General features: G+C 42.9%; 1 protein-coding gene across 1 annotated transcript in view; it reads left to right on the top strand.

Moving 5' to 3' along the window:
• Positions 1-2,882: 2,882 nt before the first annotated feature.
• The window catches only part of CTNNAL1 (catenin alpha like 1), a 59,041-nt gene continuing 39,937 nt past the window's right edge, over positions 2,883-21,986 (top strand). Inside the window, exon 1 of the mRNA XM_017813244.1 lies at positions 2,883-3,065. Within this exon, the coding sequence (XP_017668733.1) occupies positions 2,940-3,065 (126 nt within the window). The 5' untranslated portion in view covers positions 2,883-2,939. The remainder of the gene's footprint in view (positions 3,066-21,986) is intronic.

Genomic DNA, 21,986 nt, shown 5'->3' with positions numbered 1-21,986 from the left:
CCTGAATCCATCACATGGGCTCAAGATGATTGTATGCAAAATAGTCTAGTGCTGTGCATTGCAGTGTGCTCCCTCAGAGGTATGTGTTGGCATGCCAAAGGTGTGGTTGCAATCTATCACTCTGCTTCATTCAAATTGTCTTAACATAATTAAAAAGCACAATTAAGCTCCAGGCTATGATGTTTGAAGATCTCCTCAAGGTGTCTTCAAAGACATTAGTCTGCAGCATGCTAGAGCTTTTCAATCATGTTATATTAAAAACATCACAACATGCGTTCTGTTTGCTTAGCACAGGATTTCAGAAGCAGAGCATGTGGTTTCCATGTTTAAACTGGAAGCATGTTAGGAAGAGAAGTGGGAGAACTAGACAGTGTTGTCTCTAGTACCACCCACTAATGCTGCTTCTCTAATGAAAACAAAATGGAAGCAGCAAAAGAGCGTGGTAGATTGGGACCAAGACTTTTGTCTGCAGAAAGGTATTGCAAAGTTCCTACTGTTTGTCCAATAAGTGTAGGAAATTATTTTTAAACTATTTTTGCCAGTATCTTTTATAGTAAACTTGTCTTCTTTTTCAAAGAGAAGCTACAATCTTTAAAATTAATCATTAACCTCTGCTACTAACTCGGCTTTCAATCAGAAAACATCATCCCTGGGACGTCTGATCTGTTATTGTGTTGAAGATGATAGGCAGCTGTCTTTGAAATTAAGTGACACAAATTGTCAAATTATAAACCACGTGTGCATCTAAGTGTGCATGTGCTTCTAGTTAATTTCTGATGTGAATTTGTATCTGTAGATGTTGATGACGTGGTTAATCTGTGTTACAGCAATATTCATAAAATAGTCAATGAGTGGGAAAAACAGGGGGAAGAGGGCAAAGGAATGCACTTCTGTCTGGTATTACTGACACTTTGTCTGGTGGATGCTTCACCTCATATGATCCAGAAGTCTCCAGTACCAGTTCACAGTCCTGGGGAGGCTGCAACCACCCCTGCCCTCAGTACTCTACCAAAAGGTAAAAGAAAACAACAATTGTTGGCAAGGCTTAGAATCTGGGTATTGAGAGGAAAAACAAATTACCTGAAAAAGAATGAAAGATGTTGCATGAAAATGAAAAGTTTAGGAGAAAAAAAAAAAGAAATCTCAAGTGTGCTTTAAACCCCTTTGGTCAAGCAGGACTAGCATTAATTTCAAGTCTACATCATCATTCAGATGTTTTTGTGCCATGGCAGGTTTAAGCCTTCAGTTCCCTCCTGTAACACTTGATGTTATATAAGATGTCATTTTAGAAAATATGAGACCATGTTGGAAATCAATTTCCTGAAGAGCTAGGAATAGGGTCATATTGTTATCTAGGGTTATACTTGCAGCTCAGGCAATTTTCTTTTTTAATAAATATGGATAACTCCATAGGACTCCAAACAACAACAAATATTGTCCTTTATCTTATGTCTATGTTTCAAAATTGTGGAAAAGATGCTTTGTGCAAAATGGGTCAGAAATCTTTCTGAAGACACAAAATGATACAAAGTCCTTGATCGAAAACATAAAAAAGCCAAAGACACCGCTACAGAGTTGTATTGTGTGAGAGCTGAGCAGTCAAATACAAATCCTCAGTTCTGATCAGGAAACTAAGTAGCTAAGTTAAAGTGATTTACTGTCCCAGACCCTACACAGGGCTTGCTCTCTCATACACAACACTGCATCGAGTGACCCGAGTGTTGGGCTGGATCTGCTTCACACCTCGGTGGTTTGGATCACAGCCAGAAGAGCTCCATTCCCTTTCCACAATTTTGTGCAGACAAGCCTGTAGAAGAGCCAGCCATACCAAATACATACAGCCAAATCAGAGCTGAAAGCATCCAGGTCCTGCTACTTTTCAAATACGGGGTACTAAGTAACGTGAAGTGAGTTTAGCCCATGCCAAACCAGAACAACAACAAAGATCCCCCAACTCGCAACACAAACCAAACCATTTTTATTCCTTTGAATTACTTTTGCCGCCTTCTTGCTAGATCGATCATAGGTGCTCTGCTTTAGCACCAGGGCTGGGCAAACCCGGATGCCCACGACAGCTATTCTCTGAGAGCAGCCCGTGTGCCAGGTATGGAATACAAATCACTCAAAGCCAGGAGAAGCCTTTTGCCCCCTCGCCCTAAAGGCTGCTAAGAAAAGCTGATGCCGTTTAGTTCGAGACACCCATCAGGGCCCCTTCCCCCATGCTATAAAGTACGCGAACCGTGACTGCAGCCCTCCCCAGAAAGAGAGCGGCTCCCCGGCTGCCTCTCCCTGGCCCCCACACCGGCGCCCCTCACTTCCCGACAGGGACCACCCTTCCCGGGGTTCCCGCCAGCCGGAGCCGCTGCAGCCCCGCTGCTGCCCCGGTGACCGGATCGGACTCCCGCCTCCTTGGGGCCATCAGAGCCCCTCAGCCACTGCCTGGTCCGCTTTCCCCACTCGGGCACAGATCCTCTGCCTGCACCCGCCAGCCTGCCTCGGGCGAGACGGGCGGGGAAACCCCCGCTGGCAGCCGTGGTGGCGGGACGACTCCCAGCTTCCCCTCCTCCGCCGTCTGCGGGGTGGGGCGGGGGGCTACGGGCGCGGGAAAGGAGGGGCACGAGAGTAGGCGGCATACACCGGGATCCGGCTCCGCGGAGGGGCGGGAAGCGCAGAAGCGCGAGCTGCCTCTTTAAATCCATCCCGTCCCGAGGGGCGTGGAAGGGGCCGCCAAGGGCGGGGAAGGGGGGGCTGGTTGGCTGAGCGCGCGCGCGCGGCTTCGCCCGGCGCCCCGGCGTTCGGGCAGGGAACGGGAGAGGGGGCGGTGGCGGCCGCGGGGGCGGAGCGGCGCGGAGGGAAGCGGAGCGGAGCGCCGGGAGAAGGGTCGGCCGTGCGGGAGCGTGCGTGGCGGCGGCGGGGGGTCCCGGCCCGGCTCCCCCGCTATGGCCACGTCCCCGTGCAGCAGTAGCGGCGTCTCCTCGTCGTCCTCGTCGGGACTGGGCGCGGACGCGGGGCTGGAGATCCGCACGCGCTCCGTGGAGCAGACGCTGGTGCCGCTGGTGTCGCAGGTAGGAATGCTGCCGCGAGACACCTGCACCCCCCATCCCCGCCCCGCAGCCCTCGAGAGGCGGGCGGCAGCGCTGCCTCCCGCCGGGAGGCTCTGACCGCCTCCCGCCGCCCGCTCGGGACGGGGCTCGGCCGCCGCCGCCGAAGTTTGCGCGCTCGAGTTGCGGCGCTCCGGAGCCCCCTCTGTCCGGCCGCGCGGGCGGGGGTGGCTGCTCCCAGCCGCTCCCCCTTCCTCCCTCCTTCCCTTCTTCCCGTCCCGGGGTCCCGCCGGCCGGCGGCGGCTGGCCGAGCGGGGGCCGTGCGGGTGATGCCGCTCGCACGTCCGTCCCCAGACAGACTCCGAAGTTCCCCGCAAGGTCGCGGGGAGCGTTGCGTAACGCCGGGCGCTGCGGTGCCGCCGGCGGGGCGAGCCCCGGGATGCCGCGGTGGGTGGCGGGCGGAGGGACTGCCCCGCCGCTCGGGTGCTCCCGGCTTCCCGAGCCTCCCGCCTGGCGGCTGTCCGCGTGGGAGCGCGCTCCTTTCCTCGGAGCTTGGCGCTGGCGAGAGCGCTCGTCTTCCAGGGGCTTTGGCGGAGCTTTGTGTTTTCGCGGTCTGGCTTGAGCGTTGCATGGATTGGAGCTCTAACCGCGTCGCAGGGTAGTGTCCGATTTTATGAAGTTCAGTAATACGCAGACTGTGTCTTGGTGACCTTTTAACGTCTCCCTCCCTCACAGTGCTAAATGACCTTAAAATAAAATAAAAATCGGTCTGCTAAGTAATTCTTTGCCTGCCACTTCGGCGTTGGTGGGGTTTTTGTTGGGTTTTTTAGTTACAAAGTCGGTGTTTGGCAATATTTAGTTACAACATTGGCGTTTGACATACCCCATAAAATTTTCTTCCTTGAAAAATAATCTATGAAAACAGCACAGTGTTTGCTGTATGGAGTTTTTGTGCTTTGGGCGCTGATCATTAAAGTTAGCTAGTAAAAACCTATCTGTACAAAATCTTTAGGCAGTATGTAACAGATGTACAAAAATAACTAGTCCTGGTGAGGTCGAGTTGTGTTTATACCATCATAGCCGATCTGGAAACAAATGTGATAAGCCTTGTTTTGCATTTGTACAGCTGGGCTGCTGGAAGGGTTTGTGATTGGTGATTGCGTTTCCGTACTTATCATGGTAACGTATATTTATTTTTCTGTTTGGAGAAATCAGTCAGTTCTGCAAAGCCCGAACCACTTGTTCCAAGGCAAAGTAAAGTTAAATAAATTTCCTAGTCCTGAAACAACTGAGGTAAAATATGGAGACCTCTTTTAGGAAGCTTAAGAGCAATCAGAAACACATCCAATTGCAAAAGCTGAATGTAGTTGCAAATGTTAAATTCTTACTTTTAACAGATTTAAATGAAGATGTGCACGTTCTTATTTCTCTGGAATACTCTTTAATAACAATGATTTTACTTCTCTGTGGGTTTGTTGGACATGTAATATGTCATGTATAATTTTTCATTGACCACAAAACCTGTGACAGCATCTTCCAGAAGGAATAAGCAGCTTTCACTTCCTCTATATGCAGGGTAAGGTGTCTGAGCATTTGTGAACACTCAGAGCTTACTCTTTTGCTGCTAAAGGATTCCAGACAAGCTTGTTCCCTTGAAGCGTGAGCACTGAGCTCTGTTCAGATCCAGGCTGAAGTTGCTGATGGTGTCAGCAGTAGCTCTCTACACTTGACTCCTAAAATGCCCCACTTACTGTAGTGGCTAATCAGTTCTGTCTGTACTGTTTCATTTAGATTGTTCAGTAGAGATCTCACTGGCTGGCTTTGTTTGGGAATTTATGCAAAATCGTGTTTATACAGTACTTAGTCTCAGAATTTGTTTTTAGATTCTGCATAAGCTGTGTATGGCAGTAACCTTCAGGACTTTGTTTTTTTGCTTGTGGAAATAGACTTGCAAAGGGCTTTTTTCTTGCTGTGAAGTTAACTTTACAGTTTATCATTTTGTTAAAAGCTGAGAAGTGTGATACTTGTATACTACTGAAAAAACCAGTCAGAACCTTGCTACTGCTTTTTACTACTTTAAGCAAAGAAGAAACAAAAGGTGCTCTGTCTGACAAACTCACTTTCAATCTTTCATGAGGAGCTAAATCTTTTCTTTAAGGAAAAAAAAACTGCATTGATTGTTATTAAATTCATGTGCTGTACAGTACATTGTCCTGATTTTAATGTTGCAAACATGTGTTTGACCGCTTGTTCTTAGTCAGCAAACGTGAGGGTTGTTTTGTTTGATTTTTTTTTTTTTCTTATAGACTATGTTGTAACAGAGTATATTTGCTACCAGCAGTGGTATAAGATTCCTGTTTTTTCACTGGGAGAAATTACCCTTGGAGTCTATTCAGACCCTGATGCAGCCTATTTCTAGAAGTGCCACAAATGACAAAAGAAGATGATAGATTTAAGCTGCAGTATTAAGCATACGTGCTAATACTTCTTCACTGTATACATAGCTGTACTGTGAAAAGAATCATTGTACACTATTTTGCAAAGCATGTGGCATGCAGTTCAGAAAATGGGGCTTCTGGGGTCAAACACTACAATTTTCTTTAAAATAAGTAGAATTTTCTTCTTATAGGTGTCTTTAGTTCAGTGTTCCATGCATAAATAGTATGGCATTCTTCAAAAATCTAGACATTTCCTTCACTGCTGCTACCCATTTCCAGTCTAATTATTTTGGATTTTATTTTTTTTTATGGAAAGTTTTTGGCAACACAAGTCAGGAAGGGTGTTTGAAGTGGTCAGTGCTGACTCATTTAATAACAAGTCATTTAAGCAGTTGAGGAAAGGCAAAGGTGGGGGAAAAGCACTTTCCAGGATGTGGTTCCACCAGTGACTTCCGCAGCTGCCATTATGTACCTGGGTGCTGGTCTAGCAGCAGTTGGGTATTTTCACAGCTGTAGGAGTTTGTCTGTCTAGATCTGTTCTAAGGAAGCCTTCTGAGAAACTGCAGAATAGGATCTTGTCAACTTTTACAATGAGGTGCTTGGGGAAAGGAGGGAAGCTTTGAGCTCTTGTCTGTCTGGAGAAGAGAAGACTCTGGACAGACTTTTAGCAGCCTTTCAGTACCTAAAAGGGACCTACAAGAAAGCTAGAGAGGGACTTATTACAAAGGCATGAAGTGGTAGGACATAGGAGAATGGCTTTAAGCTGAAAGAAGATATGTTTAGATTAGATATTGGGAAGAAATTCTTCTCTATGAGGGTGGTGGGACAGTGAAACAGGTTGCCCAGAGAAGCTGTGGATGACCCATCCGTGGAAGTGTCCAAGGCCAGGTTGGGTGGGGCTCTGAGCACCCTGGTCTGTTGGAAAGTGTCCCTGCCCTTGGCAGGGTCTGAGTGGAACTAGATGACTTTTAAGATTGCTTCTGTCCCGAATCATTCTATGCTTCTGTATTCCCAAAGGAAGACAGTTTTCACAGTTGAATGTGAGCTATCCTCCAGCATCCAGAGGGCAGACCTCTGTGATTACAACTAGCTGCTCAACCTTCAGAAATCCCTTTTTGTCATAGGCACTTTGGAGAATGATTGTGGGCCTGTATATTACTGAACATGTTTTTCCAATTTTCTTGGTATAGGATATACTGTCAGAGGTTTTGGAATTTACTTGATCTATATAGTCAAAAATAAAAGTTTTTAAGCTTTTCTTTATTTTAACTACAAAAAGCCCATGATACCCAAGCTTCTGAGTTTTGTTGTTTTCAGTCATAGATTCTACATAAGATAACAGTGGTACATGCCTTGAGTTGGATAAAACAAACCTGTTCTTTGGTGTTGTTTCCTTGCTTTCTCTGAAGCTAGCTAAAATAATTCCTATTTCAGTAAATGTTATATACCATTACATAATATTCTGTCAGTATTCTGTTTTTCAATAAGTGTCTGGAGTTAATTATTAGAGCCCAAAGAAGAACCAACAGCTGATGTTTTTCTACTTTTGTAAAAAGCTCACTGACGCAGTTTTCAGACTGAAGATATGACTGTAGAATAGCCATTGTACATCAAGCTAGAGGTCTGTATATAATCTGTGATCTTTTCTCTGTTTTTTTCTGATCAATTATCAGGGACTGATATGGGGGACAGTACTGTTTAACATCTTTTTTAATGGTCTGAATGTTGGGGTGATGGGCCAGCATGTTCAACAGGCATGTGAACTCCTCCACAGTGAGTTGGAGAGTGTCTGATACTGTAGAGAACAGGGCTGCTAGGCAGAGGGACAAGCTGGAAAGATGATCTGACAGGAAGTTTGCTTATCTCTCCTCCCTCTTTATGATTATATGTAATAATCCATGTTGCAGTGCAGGTTTCTATGTAAGTCCATTGGTCATCTCCCTCTGTTAAAGTGTACAGTCATTTATTTTCTCTTATCCTTCATCTTCTCATCATGCTGTCTCTTAATAAGTAAAATACTCATACAAAAAGGCTTCTATTTCTTTCATAGACTTGCTTAGTGTCCTTTGAAATAGTATGCACTTTATTTCCTAGTTTCCTTTCAGCAGAGTGCCTTCTTATCCATGTGATCTGTGATGTCTACAGAGAAATCTGGTTGTTTTGTGAGGCAGCAATTCCTTTAACAAACACTATGTTGAGTCTTTGTCAGTATGTCATAATTATGCAGGTCTCTGCTACTTCTTCCTAACTTTTTGTATTGATTTTCCATGTACAGGTGTTGGGCAACCTTCATACCTCAACTGTCGATCTAGTTTTAGGCAGGAGATTGCATGAGGAAGTTGATATAATTTGTTGTATCTTTTAGCCCCTTGAAATCTTAGTGAATAACATCTAATGTTGTCAAGTTGTTCCAGTTCATTTTATCTAACACTTTTATAGCCTGTTCTGCAGTCACTTTGATTACACAGATTCTCTGAGTACATCACATAGGTACATTCTGGAGTAGGGATCACTTTGCTTTCTTTTGTAGTTTAGCACAATTATGAAGAGCTACTTTGCTCTGTTCTTATTTTCTTTCAAAGGAATAGAACAAAACTGTGGTAAGGAAGTAACTGAGTACATCAGGGTTATAACATCTGAAGAAATGGACTGTAATAGCTGGTACTTTACTGTATCTTTAGTGGAACTGATATTATTCTCCATGGCACTGAAAAAGCATGAGCTGTCCAAGAGAGAGATTTAAGAAAAGTGTAAAACTGTAGATATGGAGTTCAGTATGCTACTGTTCCATGACACTGGTCTTTGAATTTTGTCTGTAGGCTAGCAGTGTCTCGGGGGAAGCTGTTTTGTGGATTCATTGGCTTGGAAGTCCTCAGATGGCTTCTTCAAATCCATCAATAACAAAAGGAAAGCTAAGAATAATGTGGGCCTGTTGCTAAATGGCAACAGGTTAACAGAGGACGCAGAGAAGGCAAAGTTACTGGACACCTTGGTTGCATCGGTCTTGACTGACAAGACCAACCCTCAGGAATCTCAGACCCAGGAGACTAGGGTAAAGGAATGTTGGAAGGAAGACTTTCCATTGGTCAAGGAGGCAAACTTGACATCCATGAGTCCATGGGCACTGACAGGATGCATCCATGAGTGCTGAGAGAGCTGGCAGACACCGTAGCAAGGACACCCACGTTCATTTTTGAAAGATTGTGGTGATCAGGAGAGCTGCCTGAGGACTGGAAGAAATTAAATGTCACCCCAGTCAGCAAAAAGGGAAAGAAGGGGGACCCAGGGAACTACTGGCCTGTCAGCCTCTCCTCAGTCCCTGGGAAGGTTATGGAGCGCCTTGTTCTGGAGGCCATTTCTATCCACATGGATGACAAGAAGGTGATCAGGAATAGTCAGCATGGATTCACTAAAGGTAAATCACAGTTAACCCACCTGATTGCCTTCTATGATGAAACAACTACCTGGATGGATGAGGGGAGAGCAGTGGATATTGTCTACCTCGATTTCAGCAAGGCTTTCAATGCTGTCTGTCACAACATCCTCATAGGCAAATTCAGGAAGCATGGACTGGCTGTATGGACACAGAGGCAGATTGACAACTGGGTGAACATTAGGTTCCAGAGGGTCATAATCAGTGGCACAGGGTCTAGTTGGAAGCCTTTCACTAGTGGTGTCCTCCAACGTAAAATACTGGGCCCAGTACTGTTTAACTTACTCATCAGTGACTTGGATGAAGGGGCAGATGCTTCCTCAGCAAATTTGCTGACGACACAAAGCTGGGAGGAGTGGCTGATACCCCAGAGGGCTGTGCAGCCCTTCAGAAGGACCTCGACAGGATGGAGAGACGGGCAGAGAGGAACCTTCTGAAATTCAGCAAAGGCAAATGCAGGGTCCTGTACCTGGGGGGAAATAACCTCGTACAGGCTGGGGGCTGACCTGCAGGAAAGCAGCTCTGCAGAGGAGAATCTGGGGGTCCTGGTGGACAACAAGCTCTCCGTGAGCCAGCAGTGTGCCCTAGGGGCCAAGAAGGCCAGTGGTATCCTGGAGTGGACTAGGAAGAGCATTGCCAGCAGGTTGAGGGAGGTGATCCTGCCCCTCCTACTCAGCCCTAGTGAGGCCACATCTGGAGGGCTGTGTCCGGTTCTGGGCTCTTCAGGACAAGAGAGACATGGGACTCCTGGAGCAGGTGCAGTGGAGGGCAATAAAGATGATTAAGGGACTGAAGCATCCCTTCTACAAGGACAGGCCTTGTAGAAGGACAGGCTGAACTGGGCCTGTTCAGCCTTGAGAAGAGAGAGCTGAGAGGGGACCTCATCAATGTATATAAGTATGTGAAAGGAGGGTGCCAAGAGAACAGAACCAGGCTCTTATCAGTGGTGCCAAGCAACAGGAAAAAAGACAACAAGCAGAAACTGATGCACAGGAAGTTCCACCTGAATATGACGAGTAACTTCTTTATTCTGTGGGTGGAACAAGTTGCCCAGAGAGGTTGTGGAGTCCTCTACACTGGAAATATTCAAGGACTGACAACCCAATTCCGTGCAGCGTGATCTAGGATGACCCTGCTTTAGCAGGGTGGTTGGACCAGGTGACCCACTGTGGTCCCTCCCAACCTGACCCTTCTGTGATTCTGAGGTGATAGGAAACTACTAGGTTGCTTATGTTGTAACCCAGTAGCAGCAGAACTCTGAACAGCAACTCACACTGAGATTTTCAGTATACCTGTACACGTGGACCTTAGTATGCTTCCTTGCTGAAGAATATTTCCTCTGGATGTATTCAAGGAGATTCACCAGGCTTATTTTGTTTGGGTTGTACATGTGTGGCACTCTTCTAAATCATCATGGCTAGGCTTCGCGAATGAAGATTTGTGAAGGACTCTACTGACATTTGCTACAAGTGTGCTGGTGGCTAAATAGGCCAATGTGAGATAGACAAGTCCAGTTGCAAAAGGCACAGCAGAAAGACTCCTTGGATGGTATCAGCAGGACACGGTTCTTTCTGCGTTGTCTTTTCTCCTCTAGAGTGATCCTGCATGCGTTCTCAAAAGAAGCAGCAGCATTAAAGATGGTGTGTCTCCAGGCCTTCCGATTGGAAGCCAGAGTAGACCAGTTATGATGATCAGTATGGCCAAGGCTGAGATGTTGTTTCAGGGAGTCCTTGTATCTTCTCTTTGGGGCTCCTCTCATGTGGCAGCCAGTGGCAAGTTCACCATAAAGCACGATCTTAGGGAGGCGGTAGTCCTCTGTCCTGGAGATGTGTCCTGCCCAATGCAGCTGAGTTCTCAGCAACATGGCCTCAATACTTGTGATTGCTGCTTGTTCTAGAACAGATGTATTGATCACATAATCTGACCAGTGGATGTTTAGGATTGTATGGAGGCAGCGTTGATGGAAGCGTTCTAAGAGTTGCAGGTGGTGGCGGTAGATGACCCATGATTTGGATCCATATAAAAGAGTGGACAGCACTATGGCTCTGTAAACACTGATCTTTATACTTTTCTTCAAGTGTTTATTTTGCCAAACTCTTTTATGGAGTCTTCCGAAAGCTCTATATGCCTTTGCTAACTTGTTGTCTATCTCTCCGTCGATCTTACCGTCCGAGGAGATGATGCTACCTAGGTAATTAAACTACTGGACTGATTTGAGCTCTGATTGGCCAATGATGATATGGGGATGATGGAAGACTTCCTGAGGTGCAGGTTGATAGAAGACTTCTGTCTTCTTTAAGCTGACTTCCAGCCCAGAAAGCTCAGCAGCCTGAGCAAAGCAGGATGTTAAACGCTGCAGAGCTACTTCTGTGTGGGCGATGAGGGCGGCGTCATCAGCATAAAGCAGCTCCCGGACAAGGTGATTTAAGGTCTTAGTATGGGCCTTCAGTCGCCTTAGGTTAAATAGGCTTCCATTGGTACAGTATTGAAAGTAGATACCATCTTTTCATCGAGGTCTGCTGTGGCCCTTTTCTAAGCAGAAGCATCTTCTAAACAGAAGCATCTCATACACTCTGGGCAACATTCATAAAACTAAGAAATATGCAGTCTCCTTCCCTTCCTGAACTTCAGCATTCGGTCCAAGCTCAGATCCATTTCAACTTATTTGCATTTCCCATGCAGCAGATGCACTGACAGATTAGTTCTAGCAAGTCCCTTGGCTGCCTTGTTTCACTGGGAATTTTTTTGATACTTCTAGGTCTTTCCCTTTCATATGTCTAAGGTGCTAAAGGGTTTTTACATTGCTAGCTGTTGCTGCTCCAGTATGGGGCCAGGGCTTGTGCTTGCCCCTTATGGCTCTTCTTGGTGGATGGGAAAATCCTTTTTTGGAAAAAGTCGGGTGATCCATATTTGTCTTAAACTCATTGCTTTTCTCAGTGCATCTGAGGGGAAAAAAAATAAACCTGAGCACACTCCTTTTAAAATGCTTCTTGGGACCTAGTCTTTGCTTTTTGTTACTTATAAAAAACTGGTAAATTGCAAGCTTTGAGAAGTTATCCCCTTTTCCAGAATTTTCTCCCTTGCGAGTTAATTTGGTACTCCCTTTAGACTTGAAACTTGGCACTACTGTTGAGTAATAAAATTATGAATTGTGGTGTAGAAGCTTGCGTTATAACTTGTACAGAGTGAAGCAAACCTCCTGCTAAACTCTTCTTAGTTTACATCTGTACTGCGGGGAAACTGCCGTGGGTGCAGAGTGCCGTGAGTCTGGAAGCATATGGTATGCTGCCTGGGAACAGAGTTGCACCTCGTTACTTTCAATTAGTCACTAACTCACTGCCCCTTTCCCCGTGGTTCCATAGGTATTGTGGGTTAAGTTGTGATTTCTGTTTTGTGTTAAGCATCTTCCGCTCCATACAAGTTCTTTTTCTGGCAGCAGCTCAGCTGTTACTCAGCCTACAGCCTACACTTGGTGCTCTGTGCCCCTAAAGGAGTCTGATTCTTTCTCTTCGATTTATGCAGAAAAATTAATCTTAGGAGATTGTCATCTGGATATCGAAAAGGTGATTATTTCAGTAAAAGTATCAATTGTATTTCTTGGCTGATGTGATCACAGTTTTCCTTTTACTGAGATTACTTTTTAATTGACAGCTTTTAGTCATTGGAGCTAGGTCATTATGAAAAGTGAAAGAGAAATAGAGGGTCATTTACAATACTGTGGAGGCCAGGAGTACCATAGAATAGACTAAAGAGGTAAATTAAAATATTGTTACAATTTTGTTACATTAATAATTATTGATATTACTATCACTAATGATATTTTGCTTTACAAAGAAAATTTCACTTGAACATTTTACCACCTGAGCAACAGCACTATCATGAAACAGCTGTGGTTTCAGGCTTCTTTTTCCATGAACCCTTGGATACTGAAATTGGCTTTAAGCTTGGCTACTGCTTTATAATGTTCTATACCTTAGTCTTTGATGTGATAAATGGGTCAGACTAGCGTTTCAAGTAGCTGAAGGAAGATGCTTTTTACTGACATAGCTGAAAATCTTTTTCAATGGAATTTTATCTTTCATATTTTTGAGATCTGATTAATGACTTTTCTACAGATAAAACAAATTTTTGTAGTTCTCCATTAGAATGACTATTAAATCAAAACTACCTCTCTGTGATCCTGCACAAGAAGAATTAGAGCAGCTTTCTTGCTATTCAGCATTGTTAACAGATGGTTTTAGATAGATTAGGTAGGGAAATCCCCAAAGGATGATTTATGAATTAATGATTGCAAACAACTCTGATTATAGTTCAGTAAAACTGCTGTGTGGTACTATGAGCCTATAGCTTTCTGCATGGATTTATTTTACATTTCTTAATTCATTGACAAAGTATAACCCTTGCTAGCTAGAACCTTAAGTTCTATTTTTTACTCACTGAGTTATATTACATTCCATTAATAGCCTTGTTTAAAGCTAATGATGTCAATGTGCAGTGATATAGATTCTAGTGCCAACTTATTACTAATTAATCTACTTCAGATACTGAATCGGATTATTTTTTTGGCTTTATGCATAAAATGAATTCTCAAATGGTAAGATAACTCCTAAACATCAGTTACAGCAGTAATGTAAGAGCAAATCCTGAAGTTCTTTCAGATGTATATGGAAAAATAAAAAAATTATGCTGTTGCTTTTGTTTTAGAGAAACGTTTGTATTAAGCAGAATAAGTGTAACCATTTAGAACCACGCAAATCCTGTATTTTCAAATAGCAATAGAGCAAAATTGTTCTGTAGTAACATAGTCTTGTAAACATGGGGTTTGTGATGGTATTTTTGTTTGTTTGTTTATTCACAGGTGTGAAAATGGTTTAGAAGTAGAAGGGTAATACTGTCCAATGTTGCAAGTGCTTAACATGTAGACTGGTGTATGGAGTGCTTCCTTTTAGTTATCAAAGATTTTGCATTGTATCTCCGTGTTACATTTAAGTGTTCTTAAATTTTCCAGCTGAATGAGTTTTTGTTGTCCTTGAGCTCTTCAACGAAGCAATCAAAAGAACATAAAGGCACTTTAACGTAAATAATAGTTCCTGGATTATATGAACGTTTTGTTTTGCACTCCTGTAGGTGGATAGCAGTTGGATTTGCATAGCCTTTTCCATAGCACACTGTAGTTCTTTATTAATCTCTAGAGCAAGTATGTGCTTTTCAAAATGGAATACCAGGTGTTGCTCTGAGTGGAAGTGGTATGCCAAAATGCTGCTAAGGAAGCCTTCTCTGAAAAAGGCTGTAGGAACCCTCCTGGCTGGCAACATTCAGTGCAAGATGGATTGAATGGCTGGTATTCATGCCAGGGGAGCTACCTGTTTATGGAACTAACGAGCAACTTTTGCTGCATATTCAGGAGCCGATCCTCTTTTGAACAGAAAGAATTCTCAATTGCTGGTATTAATGTGTTGTCCCTGCTACATTCTTTATTACAATGTCTGAATTTTTAGTTCCACAACAACAGCTTTTTTTGGAAAGAGCAACTCAGAGCATTGTTTGCACAAGTAGTAGACGGTTAGGTACATTAACAAAGGCAAGTTAGGGAGAAAAGCCACAATTAACATTTGCCAGTCTCTAGTTTTGAGGTTACCTGATCGTGTAAGTAAATTGAGTTATTTCTCAGACTTGCATCTCTCTGGTGCTGAAAACATGTCTGCATTTGTTTTGACCACATTTGAAAGCACACTTTAAACAATGAACTTTCCTCTGAGTTGGGTTTTCTTAGACTTGATCAAGCACAGGAATTCTACGTGTGGAATGAAAAAGGGTAATAGCTTTGTTTATGAAATCTACCCTTTTAGGTAAGAAGTTAGTGAACTGGAGGGCAACAGGAGGGGAGGAAAATGTACTACCTTGTGCTCCTCAAAACCCAATTATGTGGTCATTTAACTTATGTTCACCTTTTCTAGTGACGTAGTGGTGCATTTCAGCAAACTTCAAGACAGCAGATGAGTTAGCCAGTTTTACTTCTGCGTGCATTTTATGATAGGTAAACACATATTTTCTCATGTTCCATGTACTTGTTGATGGGTGTGTCATATAATCAGAAGAGGCTAAATTGGACTTCCAATTTGAAAAACTGTTTTTGCCAACTCGTGTCAAGTTGCCCAAAGGTGCAAATTTTGGTACAAATTTCAGTCTGTGAAATTCCGTACATCTGTATAAAAAGAGAAGAAAGCTTGATCTTGAATTATCTGAAAATTAAGATCTTTATCGTGGTCACTAATTTCTGGAGACATTCCCCTTTTTTTGTAGGGGAAGATAGGGCAGTAGTTCTCTGACTTGCAAGGCACGTGGCAATAAGAGTAAACAAGGTAGCTTTGATCAGTGGTCAAGCCTCACTGAGCATTTTCCAGTGATCATTTTCTTCTCTTCCGTATGTGGAAAAAAGAGGGGAGGATAGCAGCAGTGCACATCAGTTTTTGTGTACTTTTCTGCTTCACCTCTGCAGATCAGTGGGGATCCCTGATTTTAAGGAGCCTGTGAAAAGTGAACATTTAGAAGAAAGCACATTTCTCCTCTTCAATAGCGTTACTTCAGTAACATTGCTAAATTAGTTCAGTCTTCCACATAATATCTAAGAATCCATAGGCTGAAAGAATAGTGAGAACTGTGTTCATTCCTTTTTTTTTATTCTTGTTTTTTATTTCTCCAAAGTTCCTTTTAAAAAAAAACTTGCAAAAAGAAAGAATTGGAAATAATTTAATCCCACTGAAGAAAAAGAATTCCTGAAGTTTCCAGTTTTCATTGCTTTGACAAAAGAACACCCCAAAAAACCCAAAACAAACAAAACCCCAAACCAACAAGAAAAAAAAACACAAAAAAAACCAAACCAAAAAGGTCACGCAAATCCCCCCAAACCCAAAATAACCATCACTCAAGGAAATAAATTGCTGTCATCAAAATACTGCACCTCATCTGAACAAGTTCATCTGTATCACATTTTGGATAATCATTTTCTCAGTGGTGCAGTTTGGATCTTGAAATTTAAGAGGCCCTTGGTTTTCTAGGAATGCAGTCAGCACAAAGAAAGGGTATTCACTACTATAGTACAGTCTTGCTGTGAGTTGAATCCTTTCTTTTGATCTCTTAAAAATTCCAAGAATGTCTAACAAGTACATAGTGATGGTACTAATAGTCTGAGGCGTGTATTTCAATTTGATGTTGTGTACTCTTGTCACTCCTGATGAACTTTACAAAGAGTGGGTTTTGAAGGAGATGAAGAGGACTGTTTTCACGCTTTCCAGATAATATTTCCATTTATTGAAGCTATTGTGCTCGTGAGAAGTACATAATTAAATGGTGTTTTAAAATTAAATGTACAATTTGCAGTTAACCAAAAATTCTGGTTACAGCTGCACTGTGGCTAGTGTCGCATTTGCTTGTTTCATTCTCACAATTGTCTCTAGACAAGTAGGTAAGTTGTACTATCAGACATAAAATACTAGGTCAGGGATACCAGATACCGGATCTGATTTGGTAGGGCTGCTCTTGTGTTGCTTGACAGCTTCTACTTGTCACTGCAGGTCCTAGATTGTTCCCTCACCCTTTCAGAGGTGGCTTACCAGCTTGTTAGACACTACATGTGAAAGTTAGCCTGAGGCTCCGCTAAGTGTGTCAGCATTTGCCCACAGATAAGTGAACCAGCTTACAGGTTGTTGAAGTTGTTTATTTAATTTGCTTCCCTGAAGGTTTTTGTGAAAGATGTGTATAAAACCAATGAGAAGGTACTTCTAAAGAGCCTTCAGGTAAAGGTACAACTACAATAGTCTCAATGCAACAATAACAGTACTCAGCAGTCCTGGACATGGAGCATATTTGTACTGCCCTTCTAGACATCAGTGCATAGGCGAGAAAAACACATTAGCTGGATCACACCACTTGTTGGGAGCTGCTTTTTTACACAAGTGTTGACTCAGGGTCCTGAATGATGTGTTGAGGACTTTGTGACTTCTGCAAGAAGAGTTTGGTTGACCCTTTGAATAATGACGCATTCAGTTGTCCATAAAGCAGTGGCAGCTGTCTCAAATAATGTTTTCAGGATGAATACAGTATGGGTTCTTACAGTTAACTAGTGCATTAGTAATTAATGCAGTTGAATTCTATTTTGTTTAGTCTTTTCCAACCTTCAGAAACTTTCAAAATTGAGTTTCTACAAAGTTTATTTGTGCAATTTTTCTACATAGTGAAATATGAGTAGAGAGATAAGGTTTTCCAATTCTAAAAACTCAAACATTAGCCAAATTTCTAAAACATATTTTATTGCTTGAAATAATGGAAATCTTAAGCATTTTTTACTATGCCTGGACAGGCATCTAATCTTAACAGACTTCTGATTTCTAGGACAAGTAAGCAGGTAGTTCTTGTTCACTTCTTGAGATCCCTGAGGCTCATCTTGTGATGAGAAGTCTGTGTGACAGTTCTGCTTGTAGCCCTTATGGACAGGATGTCAAATGCCAGCTGCTGCTTCTCTGCTCTCTCTCACGCATGGCTGTATTCTGTAGCAGGTGTGGGTGTTGGAACAACATGTGCTGCTCTCTGGCTAATGAGTCTGAAGACCTGGTTGTCTGTAAGTAGTACACAAAGCTAATGACAGACAGTACTTAAAATTTAATATTAGAAGTTCAAACTCAAGATGAACTAATGAAAGTGCAGGCTGCATGGGAAAGGCCTTTTTGACCAAGATTTTTCTATGTCCTATCAAATGCAACCAAATTTACTGTACAACAGTCTTCTATTGTAGAAGCTACCTGAAAAGAGGTCGTAGCAAGGAGAGTGTCAGTCTCTTCTCCTGGGCAAGTAGTGACAGGACAAGAGGACATTGTCCTAAGCTGTGCCAGGAGAGGTTAGGTTGGACATTAGGAATAATTTCTTCACAGAAAGAGTGATTAGATGCTGGAATGGGCTGCCCAGGGAGGTGGTGGGATCACCATCCCTGGAGGTGTTTAAGGAAAGACTGGACATGGCACTTAGTGCCATGGTCCAGTTGACACGGTGGTGTTCAGTCATAGGTTGGAGTCAATGATCTCAGATGTCTTTTTCAATCTAATCGATTCTGTGATTCTTCCGACATATGTAGTGCTATTGCATTTTCTTAGCAAAGGCTTTCCATTCTCAGTATTACATTTTTTTTCAGAAAGGAATTTTCTACCATTATGAAGTTAATGGAAGGTAGAAAGCAGAGAATACACAAAATTAAATAGGAGCTGTTACTCTGAGGCTGTTAATCCTTATTGCACAGAGATAGTGTCTTGATTTTCTTTCTAGCAGGAAGGCTGATTAATATGAGTGTATGGGGTTTTTGTGACAAGGTTCTGATGACAGGGGATACTACAGGGATGGCTTCTCCAAGGAGCTGCCAGAACCTTCCTCTACGACTGACAGAGAAAATGCCAGCTGGCTCCAGGATGGACCTGCCACTGACCAAGGCCCAGCCCATCAGCAATGGTAGTATTGTGTCTGTGATGACATACTTAAGAAGGGGAAAAAATGTTGTGTAGAAGTTGTTGCGGCCAGATAAGGGAGTAGCGAGAATATGTGAGTCAAACAGCTCCACAGACACCAAGCTCAGCAAAGAAGTCAGGGGGTATAGGTGGTCGAGGTGTTGGAGCAGAGATTCCCCTGCAGCCTGTGGTGAAGACCATGGTGAGGCAGCTGTGCCCCTGCAGCCCATGGAGGACCTCACGCTGGAGCAGGTGGATGTCCAAGGGAGGATATGGAGAAAGGAGCAGGTTCAATGGCATGACACCACTGGGTACCTATGCTGGAGCAGTCTGTTCCTGAAGGACTGCACCAGTGAGAGGGATCCATGCTGGAACAGTTTGTGAAGAACTGTAGCCTGTGGGAAGGACTCATGTTGGAGAAGTTCATGGAGGACTGTCTCCTGTGGGAGAGACCCCACGCTGGAGCAGGGGAAGGAGACCTCTTTTTGAGGAGGAAGCAGCAACAGAAACAACTTTGATGAACTGACCACAACCTGCATTCCCCATCTCCTTGCACTGCTGGGGGAGAGTGGATAGAGAACTGGGAATGAAGTTAAGCCTGGGAAGGAGGGAGGGGTGGGGGGAAGGTGTTCTTAATATTTGTTTTACTTCTCATTATCCTGTTCTGATTTGATTGGTAATAAATTCAATTAATATCCCCAAGTGGAGGCTGTTTTTTGTCCATGAGGGTAACTGGTGAGTGATCTCTTCCTGTCCTTGCCTCAGCCCACAAGCCTTTTGTTTTATTTTCTCTCCCCTGTGCAGCTGAGGAGGGGAGTGATAAAGTGGCTTTGGCACCTGGCAGTCATGCAGGGTCAACCCACCACATAAGAGGTACTAACAAATACTACTCTTTAGAGTCTAAATCATCCTGTGTACAATGCGGGTACTTCCCTAGGGAGGGAGATGGATAGGGTAACTCCCAATGCAACTTCTTAGCTTAACTCTTATGTTTGTAGCAGTGGCTGTGAAATAGCTACATTTCCTCTGGTTTTATTTATAGATGTCTATAAATACTTCCTGAAACCCAGTCTCTTAAGTATCACTTAATTCTGTCATGCAAGACTTAATTACACCGACAATAAATAGACATTAGAATATTTTTAGCTAAGCGTGCTGCCATGATGTTTCCTGTGCATGAAGCATATAACAACTTCAATGTCAGTATCTAAAGGCCCTCAAAGAGATCTGAAAACAGCTGCTCAAAAACTGCCACAACTGAGCTGGTTTCCTTAAATATGAAATATATCGTGATACATTATGACTGTATGTGTTAGTTTTGGTGAAGTACTTGGGAAAAGGCCATTATTTTTCTGTGGCTTCTCGTAAAAAGTGACAAAAGATTGTAACTGCCAATTTCTTGAGACTGCGCACGCCTTAAACTGATTGTCTGAAATCTCAGATAAGCATTCCATGGCAGCGGCGTAAGAGCTCACATTAAACAGAGGGTGAGTACCATCGAAAGGACTGTTTCCTTTCTAAGACCTGATCAGTAAATCCTTAAGTAAACAGCATGTAACATATTACTCTTGTTCAAAGAGACTTGCAGGTAATCTTTTCAGTGGTTAGCTCCTGTCCAAATACCACAGATGTTGGTCACCGGGTAATACATGATCAGAATACAACAGATTAAATATTTGGGAGGTGCTAAGCTTTAAAGGAGGGCTTAGATAATGTTCTGGGACTTGAAATGGTTTCCTTAACTGAAAAAAAAAAATGAAAGAAACACGGCAATAACAGTTCTGGTCTGGTTGCAGCTGGATGGGCTGCTGGGGAAAAGCAATTCCTGGTAATCTGAAATATCTTGAATGCTGCACATTTTACTAGTTCAGTTTTTTATAGGTTCTTAGGGTTTCTTTGGAGAAAGATGATTGTTGGGGACAAAGTTCCTTGTTAGGTTTCTTGTGGGTCTTTGCTTTTCTCCATTTAACCTGTCTAATTTATCCTTGTTTTAAATGTTTAAAAGCCAGGAGCAAAAACGTTGTTTATTCTTTATTGTAGAACCCTAGATTATTTGCCTTTTAATGCTCATTGCTGTGTTTGTGTCCTGAGGCAAGAAGTATTGTGTGCCTCTTCCCAACAACCCTTCACTTTCACTGCCTAGGCATTTTTTTTTTTTTACCATGGTCTGAACTGCTAAATAATCTTTGTGCTGCTTATTAGCATCTCAGGTTCCTTCAGTTTGTCACTTAACATGCTAGTGAAATTCCTCTCCTTGCTCAGTTAAGATCTTGTTTGTTAGCTTTTTAACTGATTGGTAATTACCTGCTTGATTAAGTCTTGAAAAGAATCTGAAACTGCTATTGCCTCTGCTTTTCCAAAACTTTATTTGAAATGGAGGACATAGCTAGAAATACACCTGTCACTCTTAACACTTCATGATAGAAAGAGTAAGATATTTCTCAGAATTACACATTCTCCTTGTTTGCATAGCAATGTTTTCTGCAGGTGGCAGGTTATGAGAAGCCCATCTGTGTCTGAACAGCTTTGCTTGTGCCTTTGACGTTCTTAAGCATTTTACATTTGGTTTATGTCTAACTCATGTTTCTAGAACCAAGACCAGCCCTTTTTGCTTTAGCTGATCTATATTTTATACCTTTCTCTATCTCTTTCTTTCATCATGACGTACCTACTCCTATTTCAGGGCTGTTTGTTATTTTTTTATAGCACACATCCTATGTAAATCTAATATCAGTACAGGCTGCATTTGCTACATAATGTTGATGACATCTGAAATAGGTGTTACGTGAAGCTGTTTGTTATGTTTCAAGCTTCTTGACAAACCTCTGTTTTAGTTTTTTTGCAATGGTTGTTTTTAACTGGCAATCCATAGTTTTTGACTTTTCTGAAAAAAAAAAGAGAGCTCAACAAACTTCCCTCCATGCCAATGTTAAGATAGTCACTATAGTGGCCCTAAGTTAGCCAGTCTGAGAAGAAATTATATTATCCATCTAAAAATTCATTATTCCAGGAGGTATTTGCAAAGCCTCTGCTGCTGTGTATAACTACAGGCATCCAAGCTGGGTTTAATTTGCATATACAGGCTACTCCAGTGAGTGTCTAAAGTAGGTCATAGAATCACAGAATAATTTGAGTTAAAAGGGACCTTTCAAGACCATCTAGTTCCACCCCCCCAGCCATGAGTGGGAATACCTTCCACTAGATTGCGTTGCTCAAGGCCTCATCAAAGCCCCAGGTTGTTCAAAGCACCTAGCCTTGAACTCTTACGATGGTGAGGCGTCCACAAGTCAGGGAATCTGTTTCAGTGCCTCACAACTTTTCTGGTAAAAAAATTTCCTCTTTAAGTCCAATCTAAAACCACCCTCTTTTAATTTAAAACCATTGACCTTTCTACTGTCACTACAGGCCTTGGTAAAAAGTCTTTCTTCATCTTTATTCTAAGCCTCCTTTATATATTGAAAGACCACTATAAGATCTCCCTGGACCCTTCTCCAGGCTGAATGACCCCAGCTTGCTCAGCCTGTCTTCATAGGAGAGGTGTTCCATCACCCTCACTATCTCTTCCTTGCCCTTCCCTGGACTT

The sequence above is a fragment of the Lepidothrix coronata genome, unplaced genomic scaffold, assembly GCF_001604755.1.
Source record: "Lepidothrix coronata isolate B3197 unplaced genomic scaffold, Lepidothrix_coronata-1.0 Scaffold40, whole genome shotgun sequence".
Lineage (NCBI taxonomy): Eukaryota > Metazoa > Chordata > Aves > Passeriformes > Pipridae > Lepidothrix > Lepidothrix coronata.
The sequence above is the reverse complement of the archived record's forward strand: the minus strand, read 5'-3'. Positions and strand labels throughout refer to the sequence as shown.